The sequence below is a fragment of the Thermobia domestica genome, chromosome 12, assembly GCF_964235325.1.
Source record: "Thermobia domestica chromosome 12, izTheDome1.hap1.1, whole genome shotgun sequence".
Lineage (NCBI taxonomy): Eukaryota > Metazoa > Arthropoda > Insecta > Zygentoma > Lepismatidae > Thermobia > Thermobia domestica.
In genome coordinates, this window is record NC_137465.1 from 39,718,400 (window position 1) to 39,730,751 (window position 12,352).

General features: G+C 33.7%; 1 protein-coding gene across 1 annotated transcript in view; it reads right to left on the reverse strand.

Annotated features, from left to right (window-relative positions):
• The window catches only part of LOC145666414 (uncharacterized), a 52,518-nt gene that overhangs the window by 16,865 nt on the left and 23,301 nt on the right, over positions 1-12,352 (reverse strand). Inside the window, exons 2-3 of the mRNA XM_081733624.1 lie at positions 8,029-8,206; positions 3,082-3,305 (exon numbers count right to left, since the gene is read on the reverse strand). Of these exons, the coding sequence (XP_081589750.1) occupies positions 3,082-3,305; positions 8,029-8,206 (402 nt within the window). The remainder of the gene's footprint in view (positions 1-3,081; positions 3,306-8,028; positions 8,207-12,352) is intronic.

The following is a 12,352-nucleotide window of genomic DNA, read 5'->3' on the forward strand; positions in this document are numbered from 1 at the left end:
GAGGTGGGAGCAGCCATTCAGCAATAGTGTTGCCAGCAGCGAACACAATTCTTCGCCGACGGCATAAAAAAAAAAAAAATTAAAAAATTCGTTTCGCGTCGGCGCAAGTGTGCTGTCAATAGTTGGGACTATGTTGAAAAATGATGCCACAATTTGTAGCTGACATTGCAAGCTTTCCACTGATACCTGTATCGGTGCTATCGGTCAAACACAAATAAAGTATCACCTTGGAGCATTACTTTCTGAATCAACCTCGCCCATATACCAATTAATACTCAATGAGCTTAACAAAATGATATGAATGAGCGTAAATCTTCCTACGTAGTTTTCTGGAAAATTGAGAAAAAAAAATATTTTTTAAACCTAAAAATTGGTAAACACTCTTGTTATTAAGATAAAACTGATGCTCAAGTATACACTAATCAAGTAATTTAAAACAAGATGACAGTATACAACATAATTAATGAGATAAATGCCAAAATTATGGATAACTCTTAGGTTTCAATTTTTGTTTAACTAGAATTTTATCCAAGAAATAAGATATATGTCCATCGACACATCAAAATGATATGTTTGAGAGTAAATTCTTATGCATAGTTTTTTTATTTTAAAAACTAACCGCTGGCATGACAGCCCTTATGGGCTTGAGCTGCTCCAATACCATCTGTTAGCGACCGGCTGAAGTACATCTGCGCTGCGTCACCCTGTCTTTAACAGGCAGCTTTCTAGACCTAGTGGCCATCACGACTTTTATTTAAATGATTCCCCACTTTGCCTCACGACGCTGGGTGCACGCCAAAAATTGGGAAACACTGGCCGGGAATCGAACCCGGGACCATGCGGGCGTGAGTCCAACGCTTTAACCATTAGACTATAATGTCCCTCAGTTTTTTGATTAGGATTAGGGATTAGATTTCTGGATTTTCGTTATCTATGGCCTAGCACGTAGGAGGGATGACGTCCCTCGGCGCTCATTATTCAAGGAAAGGGAAGGAAAGCAGCGGCTTGGGACCTATATATTTTGTATGATTGAGGAAAATCCAGGAAAATATCACTTAAGAAAAGCTTTTATACTCTATACCAACCGAGTGTTCCCACCGGGAATCTAACCTGGGAACGCTCACACCAAAAACGAGATCGTTAGCTACTACGCTGCGTGGAGCCACTTATGTAATTTTTTGAGAAAATCGAGAAGAAACTAGGTTCTTATGGCGCTAAATATAGTCATTGGCAATCTGATGCAGTTTTTTTTTTTATCGTACTCAATAGATTGTTTTTATTTATTTATGTATTGTATATGAAGAAAGGCTTTCGCCTTCAAAGTGTCACTGGATTTGGAAGAGATACAAAGTACCTAATGTATACGTAGTACCTCAGCACGTAAACTTCAGACTCGAGGTAGTCTAGTGACGAGTAGATTCGATGACCGTATTTGGGGATTAGAGGCTTAGGCTGACTCTCAAATGACGGTTAACAGGTGAGTTCGGAAGGTTAGGTTGCTGTGTGTGCGTGGTCTCTCTCGGGAAATACCAAGCCTCTGGAATTCCAAGAGAACCTGGATTTGTGTTGGTTTCTGCCGGGCTGTGGTCACACAGTGAGATTCGATACCTTAGTGCCTTGTAGGTATCAAGGAGGTGAGTTTGCCTCAACGCTCGGGTGCCAACACTGCAGATGCTAGTAGACTCCCACTCGCTATAGGGAGGTCCCTCAACTAATAGCTACAACCGGCAGACACTAAGGATCTTAAGGACCTGAATAAGAAAATGGGAGCCGTTACGCTTAGTGGGTTTAATCCTTACCTTCGTAGAAGATCTTACATAAGGGATGGTAATTTGAACGAAAAGAGCGATTGCCGCCAGTCCTTGCAATCACGGATCTGTTCAAAGAAGTCAGGTGCGATCTTTACGATAGGATACACTTATCCCATCCCATCACAAGAAAAAGATACAATATACATGTATATTAAAACATAAATTGTTACGTAGTCAAGTAGATTGTTGTTTGATATCTCCTAACCGTAACGCGAATACTACTTGTAACGTATAATTTTGAAACTTCTTAAATAATACAAGTACCATAATCATGATATATACACAGTATGAAAACAAGAGAGACTATCATATTTACTTGCTTCTCGTATTTATATTTATATATATATATATATTATTTTTTTTATTATTATTTTTTTTAACAGCAACTTTTATCTAAATGTCAAGATATGTATTACATACGCGAAGAATTGTTCTGATGCTTAAGCGTCCACAAGTCATCACCTAGCTACTTTCTCAGATTATCACGAAAATTGTAAAGTTCGAAGACTGCGTAATTTTCCAACACCGTAAACGGGGTTACATTGTAAGATGCGCAATATATATTTATGCGTAGAGGTACATACATACGATACAAATTACTGTCATCTGTTTCACGTCTATTCAGAGAACATAATTTTAGAAGCTGTTCACTTTGCTAAAACTGTTCACTTTGTTTATTTTTAATAACCACATTATTGCACCTTCACCATTCCGATTTAAGTAACCATTAAGTAACCATCCAAAACATACGCTAGTCACTCAATGTAAATTACTACAAAAGAACGTTAGTTTTAAAAAAACACTAATTTATCTTTTCTCCTTTTTCTTCTATCCAATTTACCTAAAAAAAATTCATGTGGTTCGGATTCTACATTAATCAGTAGATCAACGTCTCATATAGCTGAACGGGACGTTAAACTCAAAATCAACTCTCACCAATTTAGATAAAAGAATTTTAAAAAATATATGATTTGTATATTTATTGATCACGATTGATTTTTGTGCCAAATTATTCACTTTAAAAACAAACGTTGTCATGTTTCAATAATCGATTTTTGGTCACTTTTTCTGGGATTCTCGATTTGATTTTCGACAGATGTCCCTCAGCTTTGTGATAACGCCTGCTCAAGTAAGAACCAAAAAAGCACGCAGGTTTTCAAGTGGTGAAATATAAAATAGGTACATAAAATAATACAAAAATTATCAACCATCAAGTAAATAATAATAATAATGAACTTATTGTATTAGTCTCAGTAAAATTAAATCTTACCCCTCCCCCTTTTATCAATCTTCTTCTTAGATCTTCCGAAGGATTTGGAAATATAAACTTTTCACGTTTTGTGTTTCGTATCGGTGGTCCATCTTGCTGAAGGTACAGATCATAGTTGTATTCTACCTTCCTTGGCTCATCCTTATTTTTAAAATAGACATCAATCGGCAAAGTAAACCCAGCATAACCTGATTCTCTTACGCAATAAGGCGGCTCCTTTACTTCTGCAAATTAAAAGATAACGAAAATCATAAATCCACACTGCAACTCTAGAAATTATACAGTGAAACATGTCTACGTTGGATACCTTTTGTTCCACTAAAAATTGGCAAAACTAGGCACGTAGCCTACTTACTAAAAATTATAAAGGGTATTTCAAAACAACACCGACAACGTTTGGGAGGTGATTCCTGACACGAAGATAAAAAATAAGTATACACTAACCTGGGTGCACAAATAATTCCTTTCGGAGTTATAGGCTGCTAAAAACATGGAAAAAAAATGAACTTTAAAGCTCCATACCTCCAAAACTATGGAACCTATCGCAGTCGGGTCAAGAGTTCGCTTAGGAACTAGTATATGCTCTACCTAATGCCCACGTTTCAGAATTCTGCGGACTTCCGCAACAATTTTAATAGAGGTAGTTGGTGAGTACTGAACAGATTATATGTCCGTAGCCAAACTCCCTCACGTAGCCAAAACTGTTGCGTGAGTACCTTACAAATCTGAAACATGTATTTTTGAATAGCGCATTTATCAGTTCCTAAGTCAAGTCTTGACCCGACTACGGTAGTCCTTATAATTTTGGAGCTATGGACCTTTAAAGTTTAGTTTTATCATGTTTTCGGCAGCTTAAAACTCCGAAAGGAATCATTTGTGCACCAAGGTTAGTTTATTCTTTTTGTCTTCTCTTAATGTTTGGAATCACCTCCCAACCGTTACCAACAACTGACCTTCGCCTTATCTCCATTCGCATTTAGCTCACGATGTGAGGACGAACTGAACACAAACCTCCACAGAAAGCGACAAAACTTTTTTGGTTACCTTAATAGAATCTTACCTTAATTCAAAAAATATTTTTTTGAAAATTACCAACCCTGAGTTATTTTTTAACACCGTGACATCATTATGCATGTCAGAACAAGATTGCACAACGTTGGCGAAATTACACCACACTTGTTTAAGGCTTACAAAACTTGGGTTCGCATACGTAAGTATAGTTCGAAATAGAATCTGTCGTTAACATCTTAATGGCTACTTACTTGCAGTTTCTAAACAAATGAAATTTGATCAAATCATTTACCAAGATTACTACATTACAACAGAATAAGTCTTATAAAATCTTGTCTAATAAAGATTATTTCAATAAAGATTACTTCTCCAAATGGATACAAATTACTTGTGATTTTAGAAGATAATAAGAAGTTCTTTAAGGACGCAGTAAATTAACATGAACTATGTTTTTTTTTTTTTTTTTTTTTTTTTTTTTTTTTTTTTTTTAATACTAATTCAGTATATCATTCTACAGAAGATTAGTTAAAAGTTGTCATCAATTCCATTTTTCAACACCGTTGCACAAGTTGCCATTACATCTTAAACTCGAAAAGAATGTTTAATGCATTCCAGACAAGTGTATCTGTATGTCTGAAATCATGCTGTTTATAACTGTACATTGGCAACGATGACTTGCAAATTTATATTTTACAATGTTAGCATGAAATCAGCATTCCATTCAAGTAGCTGAAAATATTTAAGCAATATCAATCTGGTTCATTAAGAAATCATTTGAGCAAGGGCATCCTGGCTGGAATTGTGTATCGTTAACGTTTATGAAGAATTCCTATTCAGTAGTTATTATTTATTGCATACCTTGAAAACTAAACGTAGCTGTTGGTATATTTACTATATCATTTAAAGCTGTAGTAAGATTTGGGAAAGCCGGATTGTTTGGTGTAAAGTTGGACACTGAGAAATGGAAAACGTTGCTTATTCTAGTCAACCATATTAGTGATTATTTTAATGCTGAACGGAAATGAAATCTGAGTTTTACGTCACTCTGATATGCCGTGTGAGCTAAAGAAGACGATGATGATGAGAAATGAATGAAATGGTGGAATGAAGAAAGTAGTAAGAAAAGGGAGAACCCCGAGAAAACCCGCGCACATGATGTTTGTCCACCATGAAGCCCACTTGGCAAGAGCGGCGATCGAACAAGGGACTCAACGCACCAGAGGCGAACGCTCTACCACTGAGCCACCAAAGCTCCTTAATAGTGAACGGATATGACACTTGTTAAATCGCTCGACACAAACAATAAGGTTGTGCTACATGAAATTCTTGGTGAAAAATAGCGCTTCTGCGAAAGAAAGGAATAATGCAAGTACCACGTAATATTGTTTAATATCAGAAATGGAATTGAATCGATTTAAAGTGCAATACAATGTGTAAAACATGCCAATTAAGTATGCAAGAAGACAAATGCATGTTTTAAAAAGTATTATTTTCAAAAGTGTGTACTTCATTTTGCTCAACATTTATGCAATCTATTTTATATCTGTCGCCATCGTTCGCGGATACACATGTGTATTGATAAATAGCTTATTTGTGATAACATAGACTTTGATTTCCACTAACAGATATTAGTGTAGACTTGAAAATACTACAGCTGGAATTAAAATTACATTGTAAAAATCGATTGATACATGAAGTACAAAACGAACTGTAGGCTATAAACAATTCCCAAATCCCTTGAGCAATATGTGGTTAATAAATCACAATTACAGTTTTGTTCGTAACAAGAAGAAATAAAAGTACCATTTTAGTTATACAGTAAAACCTGTCTTTACGAAATCGAACGGGATTCGCAAAAGTTCCATTAGACATAGGTTTCCGGTCAACGAAAGTAGACTTATGAGATAAAAGTGCATGCATATAATGGACATAGTAAGATAAAATAAGCTGCTGTATGCAACTTAGTCAATTTACAGTATCTATTTGTACTTCGAATTAATACACGCAAACAATGAGCAGAAAAAAATACTGTACACGCGTTAACTTAATTTTTCCAATAGTCACGAAGGATTTTCCGTACACATAGCATCGCTGCTTGTCTGTCTGAGAAACCACACTACGCACATCAATGTCACTTCGACGTAAGACAAATGTTGAAGTTCCTCTAAACTTTTGACAGAATCTTGATAAAATTTTAGCCTACACCGTTCTTCCAACTCAATGCCTTATTTCTCTTCTTTCTCCAGCTCTTCTTCTTTCAGACCTTCCATATGATTCCCATGTATATCCGTCGTGTCGCACATAACTTCGGTTTGCACATAACTGTCTGTTTTGCTAACAATATATTTGACCTCTCATAGGAGGTCTAAAAACTCCGAAAATTGAATTTTTCCTTTAAGAGGTTTATTTTTATTTCTGTTGTCCGCGTAATACAGTTTCCGTTTAATGAAGGGAATTTAACACGATTTTCGTGAGTAAATTCACGGGGCCGTGAAATATTTCCGTTTAACACAAGTTTCCGTTTAATAAAGGATCCGTTGAAGAGAGCTTTTACTGTATTTGTGCTTTCATTTGAAGTGAATACCCAATGTATCACATTAACTATATCTATATATCCATATCTACTTCTATCTATATATCTATATCTATCTATCTATCTATCTATATATATATATATATATATATATATATATCTATATATATCTATATATCTATATATCTATATATATATATATATATATATATATATATATATATATATATATATATATATATATATATATATATATATATATATATATATATATATATACAATTCCATATGAAGTTACAATTACCACAACACGAAGGTAAGAACATGAAGTAATTATTACTTTTTCGTTTAGCAACAAAAAGTTATCAATAGAAAAACAATTCTCGTCAATCAGAATATTTGTTTAATTTTTCTGTTTGCGTAAAATTTTGTTTTAAAGTTTTGCTTCCATTTTTTGATTTAAAAAATAAATAAATATCATTTTTCTAGTTGATAAAAGCAATTGTTCAATTTTTTTCCGTTTGCATGTTTTAATCGATAAAGACTTTTGTTTACGATCTTCGTTAAACCCTACTTTTGTTTGCTTTGATCTCTATCATTCTTTTAGTTCCGGCAAGGACACAAAAATGAACCCAAGTGATCCCAATACTACTAAAGCATTTTCATATTATTCGATACCAAAATTTCACTGAATAACTTCCTAGTTTCAAGAGATTTTTTCTTTAATATTTAAGCTGCCTAATGTCACCAGGTAGTAATTTTTTACATGGTCTCACATATCATAACTTGGGGCACGAGATTTCCGCACTAAGAGTTTGAAAATTTCGCGTTTCGTTCTTCATATTACGCGTTTTGTCGAATTTTCCCAATAAAGTTTCGCATTTTTAGCTCTTGTGGAAAAGATATTGTCTAAGAGTTTTATAACTGTTCCTTTTATTCACAGATCACTACAGAAATAAATTATTAATTGCGTAAAAACAAAATGCATTATTTCATTTTCCATTGTAAATTTCACTTATAGAAAATTATATATTTTTAAAATTCAACTGAAGGAAAATCAGTAACTAAACTTATTATGAGTAGGAAAGTTTTGTGATGGTGATAGCTACCGCGTAACATGTTCTCTATAGCCGTGTCCGAATACCCAAAATGCACTGTTCATGCCACGTTCGACCGTTCCATCAGCAGAAAATTGGCGTTTTTAAATTAATGAAAAAGTATTTTTTTTTTTTTTTTAATTTCGCGCTTTATCGCGCAACGGAAACCAATGAAAATACACATAAAATATCATAAAACGTCAAGAAACTGAAAATTACTTAATTCTGACGCATTTAGTTTCATCGCACATTGCGAAAACCTCGTGCCTCTTATCATAACAGAACGAAACCATCTTGTTTACGTACCTCTTAGGGGTTTACTGAATGTTTCATGCAAATGGAAAACAACTTTCTCCACAAAATAGTGTATATCAGTGTTGTCAGCTCCTCGTACAAATACTTCCCAATCATGGGTGAATCCTTGTGGTGTTGGTTTTGATCGAATATACGCTTCATGTCCGATTTCAAACCAAACCTGTACACACTGCAAAGAAAATATGAAAATATATTATGTCCAGGATTGAAAGTTCAGGTAGGAAAATTGCGTTCATAATATAAAACTTACAATTTATGACATCATGCTAAAAGCAAAAAACATGTCTACTTTGTAATCCAAAAGTTCTCTTCCCACAGTTTAAGTAACACAAGAAATACATTGTTAGTAATAAAGAAAGAAAGAAAGAAAGAAGAGTTAGTAATAAATAAAGAAAGAAGAAAGAAAAAATACGATGGAACAATAGAGTTTTCAAACAAAAATTTGATTGGAAACGCATGAAACAAATAATTTTATTTTATTCACTGAAAAAAACGATGAAGTTAAATCAGTAAAGGTAAAATGGAAAATATTTACAACAGGGTTGGCAAAACCATGGTTTTTATTGAAAAAAACAACAACAAAAGAACCGTTTTTTTTCTTTGAATAAACATTTTTTAAACCAGGTTTTTTTGGTTTAAATAATTTGCTCTATGTATTTATATCACATATGGACAGAAATACATTTGTTTCGCTTTGGTATTATTATGCAACAACCGGGTTACGCTGGAAGGGGTCACATAAGCTTAAAGCGGAATCCAAACTGCTTCTCGTCTTACATCCGAGAGAAATTGTTCTCCATTTGAACTCGAAACCAGGACTAATTGGGCAACAAATGCGATACGTCTGCCGACTCACTCACGAAGGACTGCTGATAAAAATACGTTGTACTGATCTTTACATATTTGTTAATATAATCGTCAAGAATCATTTCAGAAGGAAAAAAAGATAAACAGTTGCACAAGTGAAACCATTATACAGAATTACATATGGACAATTTCAAAATACTGCAGAGTACAGAAGAACTAATTTAGTCCAAGTTAGTTCACTACGACTTTTATTAGTCCAAGTTAAGAAAATACAACGACTTAATTTGAATATCATTAAGAAAAGTGAATAAAGATACGAATTACTTGAGTTCACTTTGGCTCTGACCCATTTATACATAATTAGATACCAAAGATACTTCTGATTTCAATAAATGCTTCTCGTGAGATTTATATGACCCCCTCCCCCCCAAAAAAAAAGTACGACATTTCGATGTATTTTATCAATAGTAAACATTATTAAAACGAAACAACATTTTAAATTTTTCTTGGGTTGCAATTGCATAACAATAATAACAAATTATTAAAAAAAAAAAAAAAAAAAACAGAAGAAACATTCATAAACTTAAATAAAAAAAAAAAGTTGCATATGTAGTATATCTTCGACTAATGAATGGGGAATTTACGTCTGAACATAATACAAAATAATATGAGTGAAAAGTAATATACCACAAATGTGTGTTCCTCAAGATTTTTCGAACACTTACACTTTTACGAACATTTTTCGTTTTTGTTTTAAACCAGTTACTTAAAAAAAAATTAAAAAACAGCTGGTTTTTTAACCAGCCAACCCTTGGTTTAAACCAGCCAACCCTGCGACAGACAGTGTGAGAAAAGAACAAGGCTTGGGGAGGATGACTTGAAATAGATCTGCGAATACATTAGGACAAGTGCAAAGTGAAGAAAAATTATTGTACAGCAAAACAATAAAAATGAAAGGTGTAGTCAAAATTCAGTACAAATCTGAGATAAGGTTTGTAAGAAAATGTTATATGGACTAGTAACAACATACAAAGGAACGGATTCCAACTATAGAGAATTGAAGAGGCAGCGATGAAGTAATCACGCAACCAGAAGAAATGAAGAAAGAAAGAAAAAAAAAAAGAGAGAGTATATATGGAAAAAAATGCTACACAAATTCTACATCAAAATTAGAACATAGAACAAATATCATCATAAGTAACTGTCTGAGATAGTTAGGGGCAATACTTAAAAAGTTAAAAGCACGCAAAACTCTCGGAAGCAACAAGTATGAATGATTTAGGATTTTTAGATTTCTGGGCTTTCGGCATTTAAGGCCATTTAGCCCTTCACAATTTGAGGGATGACGTCCCTTGGCGAGCACACAATCCGGGGAAAGGGAAGGGAGAAAGGATTGGGGAAGGAATGAAGCAGCCTAGGACCTTCAAGTTAGGTACCACCCCGGCATTGCATGTAGAAGATAAAATAACAGCAATAAAAGCAAAATTGCATGCAGAAGAAAAAAACAACAATAGAAACCAAATAGGTATTATAATGGTTGACTAAGCTGAAATTCATGTACAATTAGTGTTAGAAAAAATATATTTTTTCAAAAATTTCCTGACTTTCCCTGATTTTCAGTCTTTTTCCCTGAGCTCTCGTGACCTGAATCATTTTCCGTGACTTCCTGGAACTGGAAAATGGTAAACAGTTAGTCATAGCATTCATAGATTTAGAGAAAGCATAAAATAAATAAAATAAAGACCGGCATTGTTGCAAAATAAAACACCGAAAATGGCAAAATAAAATTTAAAAGTGGCAATTTATATTGCAAAAATGCATACATTCATTGCATTTTTGTGTCGTTAATCAAAAACTCACTGAATGCATTAGTCCACATTAAGAATTTTAAATAACATTAATTAATAATTATGACTTTAAAAGTATCAATAACCAGAACACATCAAAACCAAGAAAGAGAAAGAAACTTACAAATGATAAAAATATTAATATCACAAACATAAAACTGCAAAAGAAAACACACTAGTAAATACCATGTTGAAAATCTATTGTTAAAAGAAAACCTCAATTTATATTAGGCAAATTCTAGTTTGCCACTTGATAAAATAGTCATAGCATACAACATTGAGCTAGTTCATTTCTGATGTCGTAAGTACGATATCAGAAGTATTTTCTTTAGGTTGTCATACGCAATTTCCGACGTAGTAGGATCGGAATTCATTGCAACATCAACATTTAGGTCGGTCAACAATGATTTATCCCCCGCTGGTGAGGAGTTAAATTCCATATCTCACAAGTGAGCTGTATTCCATGATAACAGCAAGCAATGTCCCTTATATTTTCGGTAGAAATTTGAACTTAAGAATCAACCATAAAATGGTAAATATGATTACATGATTACAATAAATGGAATTTACTTGCGATTATTATTTTTTTTAATGGCAAAATATGGCGTTTATGCTATTTTGTCACAATTGCCGATCTTCAACGATAATGTAGACAGCAAGCACATACAGCAGACTGGTACGGACGTAGAAACAATACGGTGAAGCAGACAAGTGTAAACTGTGAAAATGAAATGAAATCTTTGAGTTTTACGTCCCACGGTTATGCCGGTTAGGCTAAAGGAGACGGTGATGATGAAGGAAATGGTGGAATGAAGAAAGTGGGAGGAAACGGGAGAACCTCGAGGAAACCCACGCACACGGTGTTCGTCCACCACAAAGTTCACTTGGCGGGGGCTGGGATCGAACCCGGGACAGTGTAAACTGTGAATGAACATGAAATTCAAAGGTATATTTAGAAGTGAAGTGTAACTGAAACAAGACAAAATTATTTTTTTTTTTCCTATACTATTTAATGTCGTTTTAAAGAGCATAGCTAGAAGAATAAAATAACAGTGATAGAACCATGTTTGCATTTACATACAACGTGATGATTCGGAGAAGAACTGAAGAACTACGTAGACAACGATCTTTCTAGAAAAACACCAGTTTGCCTCAAACGTCCAACAGTGGACAATTTCTGCACCATAACGAAGCTTTTAGTGTTGTAAGGAGTGACAATTACTTCAATTTTTATTACATGTTAATTTTTTTCTTGTAATGCAGTAATTTTATATCTACTTTCGTAATAATAATAATAATAATAATAATAATAATAATAATAATAATATATGCTCAAAAGTAATAGAAATTAGAATTTGTTACTAGTTAGTATTTGATTATATTCATAAAATTTATAAATAAATAAACAACATTCGAGTATTATTTACACTAGAGTTGACAACGTAGAAGATATTTTTTAGTTTCTTGCATCCTCATAGTTGTGTTCATTGCAGGGGCCACAACAGCAGTTTTCGCCCTATGTACATACAGAGCACAGCATTCTTGTTAACCGCTGTTTACACTATGTCTTTCCTTTCTAAGGATGAGATCCTTGCAGAACTTTAAAATATATTTGATGTGATTAGATAAATTTCGGAGACGCAGACATCGAAGGTATATTA